Source organism: Nelumbo lutea, chromosome 8 (assembly GCF_056320005.1).
Source record: "Nelumbo lutea isolate HS-2025 chromosome 8, American lotus-T2T, whole genome shotgun sequence".
NCBI classification, from domain to species: domain Eukaryota; kingdom Viridiplantae; phylum Streptophyta; class Magnoliopsida; order Proteales; family Nelumbonaceae; genus Nelumbo; species Nelumbo lutea.
In genome coordinates this window covers 26,926,652-26,947,359 of record NC_142691.1, presented here as the reverse complement: position 1 = coordinate 26,947,359, position 20,708 = coordinate 26,926,652, and the positions used below count along the sequence as shown (strand labels likewise).

The 20,708-nt window shown below is 37.9% G+C and overlaps 1 protein-coding gene across 3 annotated transcripts in view; it reads right to left on the bottom strand.

Annotated features, from left to right (window-relative positions):
- Positions 1–20,708, bottom strand: part of SDG4 (SET domain group 4) — a 71,709-nt gene that overhangs the window by 6,235 nt on the left and 44,766 nt on the right. Inside the window, exons 9-11 of one of the 3 annotated variants that reach the window (XR_016103842.1) lie at positions 15,557–15,728; positions 14,728–14,808; positions 6,794–6,989 (exon numbers count right to left, since the gene is read on the bottom strand). Coding sequence is in view for 2 of the 3 variants with exons in the window: in XM_088960010.1 (XP_088816136.1) it covers positions 6,962–6,989; positions 14,728–14,808; positions 15,557–15,728 (281 nt within the window). In the remaining variant the exon portion in view is untranslated. The remainder of the gene's footprint in view (positions 1–6,793; positions 6,990–14,727; positions 14,809–15,556; positions 15,729–20,708) is intronic. The other 2 variants (XM_088960010.1, XM_088960009.1) reach the window with 2 other exon arrangements.

The window sequence follows — 20,708 nt, the reverse complement described above, 5'->3', positions numbered from 1 at the left end:
TTAGCAAGATCGACCATTATCTTTGCATTTGTCATGTTATGGCCCAAGTAGCTTATTCATTTTTGTCCAAAAGTACATTTGGAAGCCTTGACTATATATGAGAATGCCAATCCAGACTATATATACTAAAATAAACCTTCTAAGATAGGGCATGAAGACATCATTCATCACTGCCTAAATTGTGGAGAGGGCATCCATCCAAGAATAAATCTCTGATCGGAATGGAAACCAATCCCTAATGGTGATGTGGTTGAATATGGGTTGTTGTTAGGTTGAATGTGTTTCTTTGCTAATGGCTCAGTTACAATCTTCTCTATCTCCTCTCACTGAAACTGGGGGTATCTATAGGGGTAGACATTAGCTAGGGGCAGACATTAGCTAGGTGGGCCCCAAAGGCTCTTGGCTTGAGGTGGTTCAAGATTGCTCCCTTGGAGATGGTAAGGTTACTCATGAAGTGTGAAGTCCATTGTCATATTATCCCAATCACAAACAACAGTTCCTAGTTGGCACAGCCATTGGACCACTAATACCACATCAGATCCAGAAAATTGAAAGGGATGGAGGTCTACTTTGTATGGACACCCTTGTATTTTTCGAAATCCTTACACAACCCTTCACAGGAGATATTGTGCCCATTAGCAACCCGGACTACAAAGGGTGAAGTATGATAGATTACAAGCCCATGTTACAGGGCAACAGTTAAGGTCACAAAATTAAGGGTACTTCCATTGTCAATTAACACCAAGAGAGTTTAACCCATTAACATTCCCTTAACCCACATAGTCAGATAGTATAGGGAATCTTTTGACAATTTAAGGCTTGAAGAGATCTCAGGTACCCCCATTTGCATCGAATCACTAGCATCTTCATTGTCAAGTTGGCCCTGGACCCAGGGCTGGCTATCTTTAGTATCTAAATCCACACTTTGTGATAGGAAGACTTGTTGGGCCTTGCATTTGTAAACAACCCAAACATGTCATCACAATCATAACAAAGGCCTTTCTCCCTTCAGGCCTACATCTTATCCCACTTTAGACATTTGAAGGGGAGGGTGGGTTAGCTTACCCCCTTGGCAATGGTTGGACGAGGGTTATCTTGTCTTGGGCCAAGGATATTAAGGATGGCTCCAGCTAGTCGAGTGAACTGCTTGGCCTAGTTCAACTTTTCTTCTCGTAGTTTTGCAAGGCCTGCCATATCCATTATAGTGGTTGGCCTCCAAGCTTGAACTTCTAACTTGATTTCTTCCTTCAAGCCCCCTAAGGAGCTCCCTACCAGAGCTTTCTCAAACCAACCTATAACCCTGGTCACAATCTTCTCAAACTTGATTTAATACTTGTAGAGAACACTGAAGTGGGCCCCACAGCTACAGTCCCACTGTGTTCGTAGGGTAGAAGATATTCTAGTCTGCCTAGGGTTAGCTATTGGTCATTTAGTTGTTTCAGTTGTTATTTATTTCAGTCTTTGTTTTACTCTATTTGTTATGTAAAGACTAAGGGCAGATATGTCCTTTCCATGTAATGAGCATAACCTATAAATAATAATTAAGGTGGCGGCAGCAAAACATGAAGCTTCTGCTCCTCCTTTCAACCCTTGTGTTCTACTGTTTCTTCTCCCTCTTTCTCTTCTCTCCTCTTTCTTTCTGCTTATCTTCGATCCTGAGATTCATTAGGGTTCAAGACTGATAACAGTCCTGAACTTCTAGTTGGTATCAGAGTCAAGTTCTCTCATGTGAGTCTAGTCCAGCCGACCACATGAGAACCATCTAAGGCTGGAAGACTGAGAAAGCAGAGTTCGTTGACTGGTTCTTGGAGATCTCCAGAGGATTAGCAGCTGTTTGAAGAAGTATCACAGTTGTAGCAAGTTGGTGATCAGGAAGAATCAGAGAAGGCTAGGGTTCGGGTAACCTTGGTAGGCAGCGAACTGCATTCTACTGTAAGTTTTTTACTTTCTGAGAGAAGTAACATCAGAAAATATAGGTTGGAGAAGGAAGTTGGCAGTTCAGCTCAGTTATTGCAGTCATCATCAGCTCCAGCTACATCGGCCTTTGCACACTCAGGTACTCGAACCTCAGCCTACCATGCTTCCGCTCCAGGTACTACTGAACCGTGTTGGGTAATAGATTCAGGTGCATCTGACCATATGACCAGCTCGTCCTCTCTGTTTACTACTTATCACTTATCTTCTGGTGGGGATAAAATATCTATAGCTGATGGCTCTCTTGTCCCTATTTCTGGCAAGGGTGACATTAAACTGTCAGATACTATATCCTTGTCCTCTGTCCTGCATGTTCCTAAACTGGATACTAACCTCCTTTCCGTCAGTAGCATTACCAAACATTTGAACTGCTCAGTAACTTTCTTTCCTGACCGATGTGTTTTTCAGGACATGGAGACGAAGAAGGTGATTGGGACTGGCTATGAGACGAATGAGATCTATCTGCTCGGGGAGAGTTCTCGTCGGGAAGAGTCAGTGGATAAGAAGTTACTTGTTTCTCAAGTTGTGAGTCCGGTTATGTTGTGGCATAACCGATTGGGTCATTTATCTTTTTGGTCCTTGAAGAGTCTGTTTCCTACTTTGTTTGAGTCTGTTGAGTCATCTCAGTTAAGTGTGAAAGTTGTGAGTTGGCTAAACATTGTAGAAACTCTTATTCATTGAGTAATAAAAGGAGTAATAGTTCTTTTGATATTGTGCATACTGATGTTTGGGGGCCATATCACATTCCTTCTATGGGGGGGTACAGGTATTTTTTGCTATTTGTTGATGACCACACCCGTTTTTCATGGGTTTATCTTATGCGATCACAAGATGAGGTGCCTGTCCTGACCCAAAACTTCCACCAAATGAACCTAACACAATTTGATGCCAGGATAAAAGTACTTAGATCTGATAATGCAAAGGAATACTTTGCTAAGCCATTGGCATCGTACCTCCTTAATCATGGGGTTATCCACCAGAGCACGTGTCCTCATAAAAACCTCAGCAGAATGGGGTTGCAGAGAGGAAGAATAGGCACATCTTGGAGGTGGCTAGAAGTATTATGTTTACCTCCAATGTCCCTATTCACTTCTGGGGTTTTTATTAATCGGCACATCCTTACGGCGGCATATCTTATTAATCGGATTCCTTCTCGGGTTCTTGATATGAAACCTCATTTTTCCCTTCTATACCCCAATGAAGAGTTGTTCACTATTCCCCTCAAGACATTTGGTTGTACCTGTTTTGTTCAGCTTCTTGGTCCCAATCACTCCAAGTTTCAACCCAAAGCCTCCAAATGCATATTTCTTGGTTATGCACAAACTCAAAAGGGTTATTGTTGTTATGATCCTGTCTCAGGGAAGAAGTATGTATCCATGGATGTCACTTTCTTTGAGGAGACACCCTACTATTCTCGGGTCTCTCCTCAGGGGGAGAGTAGTGAGCGTGGAGATTTGGGTTTTTTTCTTCAGGGGGAGGAGGAGTGCAGTGAGGACACGGTTAATACCTTTGGGGCTGTTCCCTTATTCCAGTTGATGATGAGGGCTGTAGTAGCGAGGGTGGTCAAAGGGATCGGGAGTTGAGAGTCTATCATAGGCGATGCAGGCAGATTGATCCTGGTCATCAGCAGTCCCAGCCAGCTACAATCTCTTCTGCGGCTCCAAGTCCAAATATTACAGTCCCAGGGCCCACAGAGACTCCTTCCATTGTTGCTACCTCACCCTCTGCAGATGACCTTGATCTTCCCATTGCCCTCCGTAAAGGAAAACGGCATTGCACCACATCTACAGCCCACTACATCTCCCAGTTTTTGTCCTATGATCGCCTATCTCCCTCCTATAGGTCCTATCTCACCTCTGTTGCTGATGTCCCTATTCCGAGAACAGTGCAAGAAGCCCTATCAGTCCCGGAGTGGAGAGGTGCAATGCAAGTTGAAATGGATGCCATGTTGAAAAATAATACCTGAGAGCTAGTTGACTTTCCCAAAGGAAAGAAACCAGTTGGATGCAGGTGGGTATTTACTGTGAAGCATAATGCGGATGGTTCCATTGAGAGGTACAAAGCTCGGCTAGTTGCAAAGGGATTCACTCAAACTTATGGTATAGATTACTTGGAGACATTTGCCCCGGTAGCCAAGATGACCACCATTCGGGTTCTATTATCTCTTGCAGCAAGCTACACTTGGCTTTGTACCAAATGGATGTTAAGAATGCTTTCCTAAACGGGGACTTGCAGGAAGAGGTCTACATGTTGTTGCCTCCTGGATTCTATGATACAGAGGCAGGTAAGAAAGTTTGTCGGCTCAACAAGGCTTTGTATGGTTTGAAGCAGTCACCTAGAGCTTGGTTCGACAGATTCAGACTAGCCCTTGGGAAGTTCGGTTATGTACAGACCCAGTCAGATCATACATTATTCATCAAGAGGGTGGAGTCGTCACTGACACTACTTGCAGTTTATGTTGATGATATTGTGGTCACAGGAAACGACAACCATAAGATTGAGTCCCTCAAACAGCTTCTTCGTCAAGAGTTTGAGGTGAAAGATCTGGGTACACTACGGTATTTTTTGGGTATTGAGGTTGCTAGATCTAAGCAAGGAATCTTTGTCTCTCAGAGGAAATATGTGTTAGATCTCTTGGCTGAAACTGAAAAGCTAAGTGTCAAACCTACAGATACACCTATTGAACAGAACCACAGGATTAATGCAGAGAGTGGGGAGATGCTTGAAGACAAAGTTATGTTCCAGCGGTTAGTGGGAAAGCTACTATATCTATGCCTTACCCGACCAGACATCAGCTATGCCGTTAGTGTTATCAGTCAGTACATGCATTCTCCTAGAACCACACACCTTCTAGCAGCAGAAAGAATACTAGCATATTTCAAGAGATGCCCGGGTAGAGGTATATTGTTCAAGAACAATGACCACATGAAAGTGGAAGTCTATACAGATGCCGATTGGGCTGGGAGTGTTGATGACAGATGGTCTACTTCTGGATATTGTGCTCTTGTGGGAGGTAATCTGGTTTCTTGGCGGAGTAAGAAACAAAGTGTTGTCTCTCGATCCAGTGCTGAAGCTGAGTATAGGTCAATGGCTAATGGAGTGGCTGAAATTCTTTGGCTAAGATCACTACTTGAGGAGTTGGGTGTTGAGTATGAGAAGCCCCTGATGTTGTATTGTGATAATCAAGCGGCTATTAATATAGCACACAACCCAGTGCAGCATCATAGGACTAAACATATTGAAGTTGATCGACACTTTGTACGAGAGAGGATCTCATCACAAGAAGTATGTCTCCCATACATCACATCCAATATGCAACTGGCAAATATCCTCACTAAAGTTGTATCACAGAAGAAGCTAGAGGCAGATCTATCCAAGTTGGGAATGATAAACATTTATTCCCAACTTGAGGGGGAGTGTCGAGAACACTGGAGTGGGCCCCACAGCTACGGTCCCACTGTGTTCGTAGTGTAGAAGATATTCTAGTCTGCCTAGGGTTAGCTATTGGTCATTTAGTTGTTTCAGTTGTTATTTATTTCAGTCTTTGTTTTACTCTATTTGTTATGTAAAGACTAAGGGCAGATATGTCCTTTCCATATAATGAGCATAACCTATAAATATTAATTAAGGTGGCGGCGGCTGAACATGAAGCTTCTGCTCCTCCTTTCAACCCTTGTGTTCTACTGTTTCTTCTCCCTCTTTCTCTTCTCTCCTCTTTCTTTCTGCTTATCTTCGATCCTGAGATTCATTAGGGTTCAAGACTGATAACAGTCCTGAACTTCTCATCCCTCAATACCTAGGATAAGGGATCCTCACCTAGAAAGTGGGGGAAGTCAAGCTTGGCAAACTGGATTGGAACTCCATTGGTGTGCCTAGATCCTCCATTGCTAGAAGCTCCATTTTCATTTCTCTAACTCCCAACTAATGTGGACTTTTCGATCTACGTCAAGATCACCAATAAAACTGCCATGATCATCTTCAAATCATCTTCGAACCTATGTAGGCCAACCTCCAGTTTATCAACTCTTCCCTCCATGGAAGAGGATCTGGTAGTCAGCATGATGCTCTGATACTAGTTGATGGGTTACTACCCCACTCCGGTGAACTTCTAGGGAAAACAACCTCCTACAAAGAGAGAAGAGGAAGAAAAAGGGAATTAGGGTGAATTAGGGTAAATATCTCATTCATTTCTCCCTTAGGTTCCACTATATATATATAGATGCTTTCTCCAAGCATACACTCGATCATATGATGGCCATGCACGTGGATTTGGCTGTTGTGGTTTGAACATGATAGCTTTGTCTCCATCTAGTAATTAAACCCCATCTGAATGGGCTTCGGCCTCAAGGTTGTGAGCTAAAATTCTAACACTCATTCTTTATATTTATATAAAATTACCCAAAATTACATAAAAGTACTTGAATATAATTTTTCTTCCTAAAAAAAACCCCATTCCTCATACACCTCAAGAATTAATACTACAACATGAATAAAATGCAAGGAGGAGGAGGTGAGACAAAGAGAGAGAGAGAGAGAGAGAGAGAGAGAGAGAGAGATTCACTAAATGAACTAAAAGATTCATAGAAAGGATATAATCACAATCATCACCATTAAATTTGTCCAACCTTTAAGAACTGGGAAAACATTTATATTTCGCCATTCCATTAATTAGTGCAATATGAATTATCCTGAATGCTAGCGAGTTAAACGTACCCTCAATGTCAATTCATTATGAAGAGGTAGAATGATTGAGAAGAGGACATATGCAAGGTTGTCAACCTCCATTGTATAATCAGAAATTACTTTGATAATCACATACCTCAAATTTTGGGTAACGAAAGGAAATTAAAGTGCCAATTACGTAGACACCGCAGTATATGAATTTCAACTGGAAAGTAAAAGATAGGAATGCAACTTGGACAAGCCTAGGTTGGCTTTTACCAAAATTTGAATGGGCCCAGCCCTCAGCTCAAAGCAGTGTAAAATGCTAACTTGGGCCAACTCGAGTTGCAACCCTAGTAAAACAAACAAAAAGCATTGGATAATCGATAAATGTTGATATTAAAAATTTGAACCAAAAAGGGGCTAAATGTTATAGAAAAAAAAAAGAGGGAAGAAAAAAAAGAAAAGAAAGTTCACAGAGCAATAATCTATACTACTTTAAAAAGTATGAATAGCCTAAAAATATTTCTGAAAATTTGTGATGACAAAATTTACCCCTCTATATTTAAATTTATTGATAAAAATGAGGGCAAATAGGGTAATTACTTATTGATATTAAAAGAGTTGGAATTTGAACAGAGTTATTTCTAAGATATTCAATGAATTCAATAATCTCTCATTAATTCCAACATTTAAGGAATTAATTTGCATTCACCTTCATTGAATCATATATTAAGGCTTCTTTGTTTCTTCTCACCATTAAATTCTATAATTAAATACATACATAATAAATTAATAATTTCAATAACATAAAAACTTATACTTTTAAAATCTACCTAGAAAAAATAGTGCTTTCATCTAAGTGGTGGTATGAAATTAAACCATTTGGGTGGAATGGGCTAATCCATGCTGTCAAAATTAAATAATAAAATGAAAAAAAATATAGAAACTAAAAAAATGGGAACGTTTTTAACATCACATATTTGACATATTAAATAATAATAAGTATGATAAACAATGTTTTAAAAACCGACCCGGAGGCCGAAACGCTTTTGCCTTCGGGTCACAGTTCACCATTTCGACTGTCAAGGTCAAACGAGTCAAAATGCATGTTTTATCAATAAATAGTATAATTATGTTTTACATATATCACAACTATGTTTTACATATATTACATATAATATATGTATTATGATACATTTTTTATGTTTTTTAATTCCATATTAAATTCTTTATTCATAAAAAATATTAAAAATTATAATTTAGGGCCAAAAGGGGGTTTTTCACAAAAATAGCAAGACAAGACGCATAATGCCCTTGGGACGTATAGATCTTGAACAATTACTCAAAAAATAAAAAAAAAGACAACTCCAATCAGACATCATAGTGCATAAGTTATGAATTCCAAAAGATTGCACATAATTAAGTGCGTAAACTACGACTTGGTAGTTGGTACTGGGTCGAACGGGTCAATGGTTGAACCACCCAATTTAAACGGTTTTTAACCAAAATGGGGAGTTTCAACAGAACCAAACCTAGAATCAAGGTCGAGTGACGGATTGAACAGTTCGATCGGCCAAGTCAACAACAAGTTGAAAACATTGATGATAAATAAGAAATGTTTTTATTAATGATGGAAATGAAATGTAAAATTTAAAACCAATTAGAAGTAAAACTATTTTCTTATTATCTCTCATTAAATCTCATATCTAAGGTATATTCTCTTATTAAATCCTATATTTAAGGTATATTTTTCTCATCATTAAATTGTACTAATTAAATCCACAACATTAATTTTAATAATATAAAAATAAATATTTTGAAAAATAATTTGAAAACAAAACCATTTTCTTACCTCTCGGTGGTGAGTAAGAAATTCAACCATTTGGGGTCAAATCCATTAATAAATAAATCCATAATTAAATAATAAAAATTTAAAATATATAATACAAAAAAATAAAAAGAATTGGGCATGTCATTAATATTGAATATTCATTATACTGAAAAAAATAAGTATGAAATGTAATAAGTATTTTTGTAAATGATGAAAATGGAATGCCAAAATTAAAATCAACCTAAAAGTGAAATGATGTCATAGTCAAATAATAAAATTTTTAAAAATAATACAAAGAATCACAAAAATAAATATTATACATAAGATATAAAGGAATATATTTATAACAAATAAAATATTGGACATATATATAATATTATACATTCATTATATTGAACAAAAATTAATATTTTACATAAGATATAATTTTATCAATAATGGAAGCGTAATACAAAATTTAATATCAACGTAGAAATCAAACTATTTTTCTTTTGGGGTCATGGGTTAGTGGTTTGGGTCAAATGGATTAATCGATGATATAATAATTAAAATAATAAATATTTAAAAATTAATAAAAAGTACAAGTAATCAAAAGAATATATAAAAAACTATACATTAATTATTTCAAACAAAAATTAAGTGTGATAAGTAAAAATTATGTATATAATGTAGAGGAAATATATAAATTAAAATTGATCTGAAAGCAAAGCTATTTTCTTATTTAAATGGTGGATCAATGATTCACCTTTTCAAAGAAATTCATGGCGTCATAATTGAAAAATAAGTATTTAAAAAAAGATAGAACACAAAAGATAAAAATATAGAGTTTTGTCAATATGACATTTTGGAACATTTCTAATGTTATATAATCATCATATTAAATAAAAATAATTTTTATTAATTTTTATTTAAGACATAAATGAAAAACAAAATTTAATAATAATTGTAGTAGTAATTATAGTAGTAGTAGCAATTATAATAATAATTGTTATTGTAATTTAAAATTTCTACAGGTGCACATTTAGTACAAGTATTTAAGTTTATTTTTAACCATATTGTTACTTTTATTAATTTTCAATTTCTATCCTAGATAAGCATCAAGGCTATGTTTGGTATTGTGGCCATTTATTTAATAAATGTTGTATACTTGATTTATCTTGAAAAAGAAGAAAGTGGTTGATAAACGTTTTTAGGTGTTGTTGCTAGGCGCCATTAAATGCCATTAGGCACTACATAAGCTGAATAGTAAATAAATTGTTGGGTGTTGGGAGAAACATTAATTTAATAAACAGTCTTACCAAATGGTTGGCTTTCGCACAAACTGACAAAACGTTTATTTAATAAACGGTCTTACCAAATAGCATTTTGGAATAAACACCTATGTGGCAATGAGCTGACACCATTTTTCAAATAAACAGCCACAGAAGAAAACTCCTCTTCTCTTTGTCGAAGGAGCTGACCCTGAGTCTAATGAATTACAGGATGTTGGCGGAGAGGGACAAGAATCGGCCATGAGGATGGATGTGGATATTACAGTGTCGAAAACACAGAGAAAGGATTGCCAAGTGGGTAAGTCGTCAGGAAGTGATTCTTTCACTATGTCTACTTCACAACTTTGTCCAAAAAGGGGAAAGGCCTTAAAACCATCTGTCGCCTATCAGCAACTCAATTCCATTGATTCTAGTCCTACCCCCATCCTACTAGGTATGGGTGTCAATTCTTTTTTAGGTACTAACTTTGTCTGCTATGCCTGAAACAGATATTCCAGCTTCCCATCCAGGAGGTTTTGATGCAAGAGAGAGGGTGATAGTGGAAGGAGGAGAGAGGGTGATGGAAGGAAGTAATAAGGGGGAGGCGAACAGAATTTGGGAGTTGATCTGTACAATGATGGAGGAACTAAAAAAAAAAAAGAAGGATTCTTAGAGAGATGTTGTAGCCAAAATAAGTGTGACTAGGGTAAAATTCTTCCTCAGACATTGGCTAGAAAGGATGGAGAAAAGAAAGATGATGATTGTTGTATTAGGAAGGGGGGGTGGGGAAGGAACAAAGAAGAAAAAAAGATCTGAAGTGGAAAGGCTAATCTCAGACATTGAGGGAGATTTAGAATTTAGTGGAAAGGCTAAAATGAGGAGATTATGGCCTTTCATGGGTTTTTTGCTATATTGTCTCAATGAAAATTATTAGCTGGAATGTAAGAGGGTTAGGGAGTGTAAGAAAGAAAAGGTGATCAAAGACCTACTCCGAAGGGAAAAACCCAATATTGTGTTGTTACAAGAATCCAAAATGATGGAATTAGATGGGAGATGGGTGAGGAGTTTTTGGAGGTCTAGAGGTTTAGGTTGGAGCTCGTCTCCTTCTTGGGGAGCCTCGGGGGGGATCGTAACACTGTGGAGGGAGGATGTGGTGGAAGTAGTGGAAGAAGTGATAGGCAGATTTTAATGTCATTAGATTCTCTAATGAACTATATGCAATCAAGGGGTTATGGGATGGCCCTTGGTGCCTGGGCGGGGATTTTAATGTCATTAGATTCTCTGAAGAAACCAATAATCCCCAACAGGTAATTACAACAAGTGAAGGAATGGTGGGATGAGGAGGAGAGGGGGGTAGGATGGAAGGGGATCAAGTTTCATAAGAAATTAAAAAGGTTGAGAGCCAAAATAAAAGAGTGGAATAGTGATCATTTTGGTAGAATTGAGGAGCAAAAATTGTGCCTAATCTCTTGAATAGAAAACTTGGATGTAAAGGAATCTCAAAATGGGTTAACCGAGGAGGATAGAGTGTTAAGGAGACAATTCAAAAAGGATTTGGAAGAGGTGTTACTGAGGGAAGAAATCAGTTGGAGACAAAAATCTAGACACAAGTGGATTAAAAAAGGCGATGGTAACACTAGATTTTTCCATAATTTGGCAAATGGGAGACGAAGAAAGAATCTTGTGACCAAGCTAGAGATAGGAGAGGAGATGCTTACCAAATAGGATGACATAGCCAGAAAATTTGTGGACCACTTCAAATCGATTTATAGAAGACCTTTGAGTGAGAGCAATCGTGGAAGGGGTGGAATGGCCAAGAGGTGATGACGGAGTGGCAAGGTGGCTAGAAAGGGATTTCGAGGAAGAAGAGATTAAGAAAGTTGTCTTTCTAATGGATAGATCCAAGGCTTTAGGTCCAGATGGCTTTACAATGGGTTTTTATCAAGACCGTTGGGAGGTGTTGAAAGAGGATTTAGTTGAAGTCTTTACGGAATTTGCAGACAACAACATTATAAGCCCTAGAATTAAGGCCACCTATTAGTCTGGTGACAAGCACCTATAAAATTCTGGCTAAAGTGCTCTCGTTGAGGATCAAAACAGTCCTCCCCTCTATCATTAGTGAAACCCAGGGGGCTTTCATTCAAGGGCAACAAATAACAGATCAGGTCTTAATTGCCAATGAGTGTGTGGAGGAAATGAAAAGGTCTAGGAAAAGAGGTTTCATTTGTAAATTGGATATTGGAAAGGCCTATGATTTGGTGGACTGGGTGTAGTTGGATTTTTTGGTGTATCAGTACTTGTCACTACTCTATTCTAGTAAATGGTATGGTGAGGGACTTTTTTCCAGCTTGCAAGGGTGTCAGGCAAGGGGATCCACTCTCACCCTTCCTTTTTACCTTGGTAGCTGATGTGATTAGTAGGATAATTACTAAGGCTGACAATGAAGATGCCATTAGGGGTTGGAGAATAGGGAGACACCAAGGACCCGTCACCCACCTTCAGTTTGCAGATGACCTAATGATCTTTTGTGAAGGAGGTTTTAGCAAAAATGTAGCAAACCTAAAGGAGCTAAACAAAGGATTTGAAAGTATTTCTAATTTGAGAATAAATTTGGAAAAGAGTTGCATGGCGAGTATAAATTTGGAGGTAGGGGAGGTCGAGGCTATTGCGGAGTGTCTCGAGTGTTCCACCTCTGCTTGGCCTATGTCATATTTAGGGCTTCCTTTAGGGGCAAATCCTAGGAAGAGTAGATTTTGGACCCCGGTGATAAAAAGGTTTGAGAAGAGATTAGCCTCATAGAAGAAGAATTATGTCTCTTTAGGAAGGAGAATTACCCTAATAAGAGCTACATTGGCTAACTTACCTACCTATTTTTTGTCTGTATTTAGGATACCAGTTAGGGAAGCTAGGAAACTGGAGAAGTTGATGAGAGATTTCTTATGGGAGTCGGGACAAGAAAAAAATGATTACTTGGTTAATTGGGAAAATGTGTGCATAAGTAAAGAAGAGGGGGGTTTGGGACTTGGGAGGGTAACTAGAAAAAAACAAGCTCTATTGGAGAAATGGTTGTGGAGATGGCCACTGGAAAGAGATAGATTGTGGCATGAGGTGGTGGGAAGCATTCATGGGAGGTTAGAGAATGGATGGGATGCTGGTGTATCAAGGCAAACTAACCTAGCAGCATCTTGGAAGGCCATTCACAACACCCTTCCTCAATTCCTCAATTTTATCCGGTATGAAGTTTGTTCTGGCAATACTATTCATTTTTGGGAGGATATTTGGGTAGGAGACACACCTTTAAAGGATCTGTTCCCTTCGCTATTTTTTGTTTCTTTGTACAAAAAAGAGGTGGCCTCAAAACTTGTATCACCTTTGGGAACATCCTTAGATCCTACTTGGAATTTTGGGTTTCATAGAGGACTTAGGGATGATGAAATTGAATCTCTTTCTGTCTTGCTTGGTTGTCTTAATCAAGTTTGTTTGGATCCTTCCAAGCCAGATAAGAGGGTATGGACTCCTAGACCCAATGGAACCTTCACATGTGCTTCTTTCTTCAAGTCCATCTCTCAACTTTCTACTCACCAACCCTTTCCGTCAAAAGAAATTTGGTATAGGCCAGTTCCCCAAAAAATTATGGCGTTTTGTTGGGAAGTATTCCATGGGAAAGTAAACACTCTAGATAACCTACAAAAGAGAAGACCTTTCCTCTATATTTCTCCTAATTGGCGTATCCTCTATAGAGCTCATGGTGAGGATTGTTACCACCAATGAATATCTTGTCCCTTTTCTGCAGACCTTTGGGCTTGGCTACTTTCATTGTTTGAGAGTAGTTGGAGTCTACCAGCAGGAGTTCACATCCTCTTCAACCATTCTACCTTTTATTGGCCTACAAAAATAGGGAGAATTATATGGAGATGTGCTCGTGTTGCCTTGATTTGGAATCTTTGGGAAGAAAGGAATATTAGAATTTTTCAAAAAAAGGAAAGGAGCTGTCAAGAATTGAAAGATTGTGTGTTAACTAGGGCAATACCTTGGCTTAAGACCTTGGAAATCTTTCATCAATTCCCCTTTAATGACCTTTGGAGAAATTGGTCAGCAGTAGCGAGGTGTTCATCCCTAAAGGACAAATCAATTACAAGCTGGTCTCCTCCATCCGAAGGCTCACTGAAGTTGAACTTTAATGGAAGTAGCATGGGTAATCTAGGATTATCCGGAATGGGGGTGCTTTGAGAAATGAGAAGGGAGAGATTTTGTTGCTCACTCAGGTCCCTTGGGAATTGGGGACTCCACCAGGGTAGAACTTTTAGCTGTTGTACAAGGGGTGCAATTTGCAAACCAGCTGGGGATACAACACCTCACAATCGAGGGGGATACCAAAGTGGTGGTGGGTTGGTTGAAAAATCATGAAGAGACTATGTGGCGTTACAAGAATGAAATGAAGAAATTTAGTTGGTTGACAAGGAATATGTTGGTCACTATACAGTGGGTGGGGAGATCAGCAAATACTTTGTCAGATGTGTTAGCTAAGCAAGGGGTAAATAGGGAAGAATTGTTTTGGGCTCAGTTGTGATTCTTGCTTTTCTTTCCTAGTTTACTTGTAAGATTCAAGGAGGGGCTGCAGCTCGCGCCTCTCCCTGGGATGTTGTATGAACTCACTCTAAATTTGCTTCTGAATTAATAAATTTATTATCATTCATCAAAAAAAAATAAACAGCCACAGAACCAAACACCATCCAAATCTAGCACCCACCCTCTTTCTTTGCCATTACCAACATTGATTTGTCAAACTTATAAAAATTGAAAGAACATAAAATAAGACATGTACATATAAGTAAATGGAATGAGAAAAATGAATTTATGAAAGTATAACCTGTAAATAAAAACTTCCATACTTCCTTACATCAGTGCAAGAAAACCAGCACTTGCTAAGTGGACTTTTAATACTAACAGGAACAAAATTTAAATTAAAATAGGAATTGTTCATCAAGAAAGAATAACCATGTATACCTGTAGTCATAAGTAAGTGGTTCACCAACATTTATAGATCGAGCTGCAAACACACCTACACGTGTCTCCCCATCAACTTGCCTATGTGAATGTGAAACAGACATCATAAGGATGGTCATGGTACATATATCACATGGACTTTAAGAAAGAAAGTACTCAAGGGCCATCTTCAATAAATTATATACATGCATGTATTTATACACATGCATACATGCATTATATGTATGTAATATATAAATGCATACATACTTGCATGTGTATGTATGTATGCATCGAAAGAAGGTAAAGTAATTCATTAAAACACCACTATAGGCATGTACATATAAGAGTCTTTTACAGTGAGAAACTATACATATATCGGCTAGGAATGTACACCAGTCACAAAAACACCATGTTCCATCATCTTCAATAAACTCGAAGCCATTTACTGGAAACAATTTCACTGGATTGGGTTGTTTAAATGCTACAGTTACTTCAGTATGATACAGCACAAAACTAGACATTAGGATCTTGACTTCTCAGTATGGAACTAAAACCGGGTTGCAGTAAAATACAAGATCAAATAGTTTTTTTTGTTTTTTCATTTATTTTTTATATTTGGGGGAAAGAGGGCCATAACATTTAGAAAGAAATGGGTTCCAGATAGGCAAGTTGGTTGATGGCATGCCTACATAGAAATCAGTTGTGAAGAGAATGGCTGGCCTTGGATACATTTATACACTCTCTCCCCTTAACTGTTACAGTTTGAGAGAAGCTAATTCTACATGATGTCACCAATTCTGCAATATGCCAAGAAAAAGTAGATCACAAAAAAATCAAATCTACTAACCATTTTTCTAGTTTACAATTGGGATCACAGCTGTGATTTAAGAAACGAGAAGCATTGCCCTTGAAAGTTGCATCAATTGTGAAGTCCTTCCGAATTTCACACATGTAAAAGTTCTGATCACCCCTAAATTTCATATCCCAGAGCCTTTGCTCACACAAAGCATCATTGATGACTGAATGAAAAAAAAAATTAAAAGGTGCAAGCATGAGAAGAACATGTAAAATGAATACAATTCTAAAGACAGTAAATTAAATAATAACCCATATTTGTTTTACATTACTACTTTAGCGGGGAGAGAGGGAGAGAGAGAGAGAGAGAGATTTTAAAAATGATGTATGTCAACAGAGAACTTCTAGATTCTGATTAAACATTTCAATTGAAAGAAATTCAAAAAAGCATCTATTGACAAAGGGAATATTCCAAACCCAAAAAAAGGAATTATGAAGGAAGTTCTTATGATGCAGGTAGTAATATTAGAAATAAGAGAAGAGGTGTGATGATATAGATATCATAGTCTTACTTGTTAGAGCAATAGCGAAGGAAAGGCTGAAATGAACAAATACTACATTATATAAATAACAAAAGAAAAATTCCTCATCTAATAATGTAGCTAAACGAACGTTAGAAATATACATCACATATCCAAGTCATGCTACCCAACTGATGGCGGCTCAGTTGGGTAGGATCTCTGACTCGTTGTAGCAGATAAATGGGAAGTGGGATCAAACACAGCTGCCACCAGGATTTGTGGGGTGAGGGTGGGGTGGGGTGGGGTGGGGGGGCACTGTTAGGGGGATAGGGGAAGGGCTACTCCCCATGGGGTAGCCCCATGAATCAAAAGTCAAGTCATACTTGGAACCACACTTGGTCAAGAACCACTGCAGAAAGGAATGCATCTTAGTCAAGCAGTAACTCAGAGACTCAAATTAGCTTTGACTCTTGATTGAGTCTTGCATGAGCAAAAGCCTCATTAAAAAACCAATTGCGTATTGTCCCAATGTGAAATTGTATGTCACCTCCAAATCATTCAACTCTTTCAGGTTTCAAATCAAACATCTCATGTAATCTCTGCCTCAGCCAAATTATTTCCCAGTAACATGCAAGGCCACAGCCAATGATATTGCTGGCAGACATCATCTTATAGGCAACCATCATCTCTTATATTATGGAGTGGAACTATCCTCCTTCGTGATGATTATAGGAAACCCAGAAGCAATTTTATTATCTATCATTGCCAGATAACTTAACATGCCCAGTATACCTGTAGTTTATTTTAACAATGCTTACACAAAATTATTTTTTGATAACCATGAATTTTATTAATTATGAGCAAGTGTGTACAAAATGTACATCCAGCCAATACAATAGGTGACCCCTACTACCCTTCCCTCATCATTTAATTTACATGTTAGCCTAAAACATTTCATTACTGCCCACTCCTTGTTTTAAGAAGAAAAAGGCTAGAGGTAAGAGCATGACAGCAACATACTGGATACAGTATTTGTATCTTGAGAATGTGTCCCAGATTTTGAGAATAAAGAGCTGTGTATCCTGGTCCTGTATAGTGGTCCACTGCTTTGGGCAATCAGGTTTGGGCCTTCAGGCCGGGCCCATTCAAATTTTGACAAAAATCCAACCTGAGCCCACCCAAATTGCACCCCTAGTCCTATATTTGGGTATCTTGCACCAATAGTATACCAGCATTTTGCTTCGTAAGTATGCCAATATCTTCATTAAAATATTATCCATACACAAGAATTTTTACCATGTATGGATTGCTTATTATAGAGCTATTTGGCCATATGCTTTATTTCTTATTTCTCTTTATATTTATGGGCCTCAGTATGTTGGTTGTTCAAGTGATGATTAGTGCATATCTTGCACCAATAGTATACCAGCATTTTTCTTCGCAAGTATGTCACTATCTTCATTAAAATATTATCCATACACAAGAATTTTTACCATGTATGGATTGCTTATTATAGAGCTATTTGGCCATATGCTTTATTTCTTATTTCTATTTATATTTATGGGCCTCAGTATGTTAGTTGTTTAAGTGATGATTAGTGCAGCTTACAATTAAGGACACTCTTGTAATTGTACATTGTTTCATCAGTAGAACTAATAAAATACAATTTAGGGGCTGGGGTACTGTTTGATTCTCTTCTCCCATACCCTATTTCTCTCTCTCAACTCTTCTCTAGTAACCTAAACCCTTTTCCTTCTCACTTCTGCTCATTATTTCTTGATTAAATAAACAAACCTTATTTTACTTCTTGGTATCAGAGCAGTGATCTATCACTTTCTTTCTCTTTCTTGAATGCGTACACTCTAGAACCAGCAGAGTATATAGAGGGTTAAGTTTCCGATCATCATTGAATGCTGTCACCTAATTGGTAGGAGGTTTTGGAGATCTCACAGTTTGTTTTTGCAGCCTAGAAGATTCCTGAAGATTTCCGCCCAAAACCTGGGCCAATTGGAATAGAATCTAATCCTACCTGAGGTAAGGGTTAAAAGAGGTATTTTGAGACTGGCACTTGGGGCTCTGTAGGAGCCTTTTTGTCTGTTTTAGGGGAACAGTAGCCTTTGGAAAGTGATCCAGGAAGGCTGATAGGAGCAGCTGCAATTTCTCTCTTCCTCCTGAAAGCCAAAGTGGGTGAAACCCTAACTTCAGGTGTGGTATTGACTAGAAATCAGTTGTTTGAACTCAAAGTCAAAAAGTGTGTCTTCCTTAGTTATGCCCCCACACAGAAGGATTATTGTTGCCATGATCTTGTTAGTGGTAGCCGTTTTGTATCTATAGATGCCACATTTACTAAGCCTATTCCTTTTTATCCAACTCCTTCAATGGAGGAGCAATCCTACTTATTTTCTCCTCTTCCAATTCTAGTTCCTTGTATTGACTCCCTTGACTCCCCTATTCCTGTTTCTTGTTCTTGTATCTAATGTGCCACCTACTCTTGTTCCTACTGCATCTCCTGCTCCTACTCCATCTTCAAATCCCAGGGTCACCTCTCCTACTCTTTCTCCATTCACCATCCAATGTACGTAGGTTCACAGAAGATATATACATGCACAGGTTGCTCCCCCTTCATCCTAAGAGCCTCCTATGCAACTAGTTACTGATTATGACATGATGGGTTCTAATCCTTCTACTCCACCTTCAGCCTCTTCCCCTAACTTGGACCTTTCCATTGCTTTACAAGAAGGTAAACATAAGTGTACTGCTCATTGCATTTCTAAGTATCTTTCTTATGGCCTTCTATCTCCTATTATTCCTTTTTAGCTTCTATTTCTTTTTAACCTATCCCACAAATTGTATCAGGGGCATTATCTAAAATAATACATGGCAAATAGTTAATTTGCCTGATGAAAAAGAACTTGTTGGTTGCAGGTGGATGTATACCAACAACTGTCATACTAATGGCACTATTAAAAACAAGGTTCAAAATTTCGATACGCTAATGGGTGTATACCTAAAGTGTTGTTTTTAAGGGTTTTTAAAAAGGGTCTCATTTTAAATGATAAATAACAATTCTATCATCCCCTTTGAAAACATGAAAGCAATGTTTTGAAATGCGGAGGTGTGACGCAAGGCGTTCCACTACCTAGAGGCATGAGGCATAGTTCAGAACGTAAGAGGTGTGTAAGCCACCCGAACACAAGGAGGCACAAGCCTACTTAACAGGAGGAGGGATAAGGAGGAAGGAGGGAGAAGAAGAAGGAGGATCTCATTTTTCTTTATTTTTAATAAAAATCTTTTATATTAAGAAGAAAGAAGAAGCATAGCACTAGTTAAAAGTATTAAAAATGAATTTAGGTTTTGTTGAGATTTGAGAAACGTATGTGTTGAGGATTTTCTATAGATTTATGAGTTAATTTTATTGATTATATGATTAGATAGGTAGTGGGGACCATAGCACACTTGTTGGGACCCTTTGGAGTCTTTTAGAGTGCCTTTTTTAAGTTCTTTATTGAGTTTTTGTGTTCAGCTTCCATATAAGGGCATACTTGTCATTGTACCTGTTTTTAACCTTAAGTATAAATAATAATGAGAGGGAGCGGCTCAAGAACACTTCCTTTCTTCATCTTTTTTTTTTTGATGAATGATCCTTCCTTTCTTCATCTTTTCTACAGGTCTTTCATTTCTGCATATTTCTACTTTGTGTATTTAATTCTTATGGGGCTTTTATTTATTCGGTTGGTTCGGTCTTTGTATTCTTTTTTTTTATTGAGTTCTTGGGCTATTTGTATTGGACCATCCTAGGCCCATCAGCCATCCCCTACTAAGGGAAATCTGATCATTACACCTTTAACTGTAATTAGGTTGACTATAACAAAGATTAGGGTTCTAAGTAGCCACAATTTGACTTCGTCTCAATCCTTATCTTCTCTCTTGTTACAATCCATAAGGATGACTATATGTATCTTGGGTAGTAGATGCAAACAAAGAATTCTATTATTCCCTACTTCCCAAGCACCCTAGCAAAAAGCCAAAGGGATGGACTTCAACAAAGTGCAACCTCAATAAGCAAAACCCGTAGGTGGCCAAAATACAATGGACCTCCTCCGGTGTAGCTGGAGATACCCACCACACGCTAAATAGCAAAGAAAAAGAATCATATTCCATAAGACACATTGAACTCGGGAGCACATGTACTATAATGTGCTCACAAACTAGACAAGTTATACACTATCTAGAAAGAAACCCCTTCTATGTATACAGTTGTTATTGGACAAATATGTCAAGAAAATCTGACTAAAGAAAAGCCCCTACCATGGGTTGAGATCATAACCCCCATAGACAAACCAAATCTTCAACATTCAAGAAGGATCTAAAAAAAAACTATAAGGTGCACAAATTATCCTAAACTACAAAACTATTGACCTGTTCTGTAAGAATGGATGAGACCTTAAAGAATTTTAAAAGGTCCAAGAAGTTAAAAATTGCTGATGTGCTAAGCAAAAAGAATGCCTTGTTTTAAAACTCATGCTTTCTTCTATACTAAAATATTTTTTTACTAAACCTTTGCAGACATAACCTTCCTTGACATAACAACCAATGATGAATAAGAACCTTCAAACAAACAAAAGGAGCATTCTCAGTCAAATAGACAAGTATTCAACTAAATAAATACAAATTCCAAGTGTG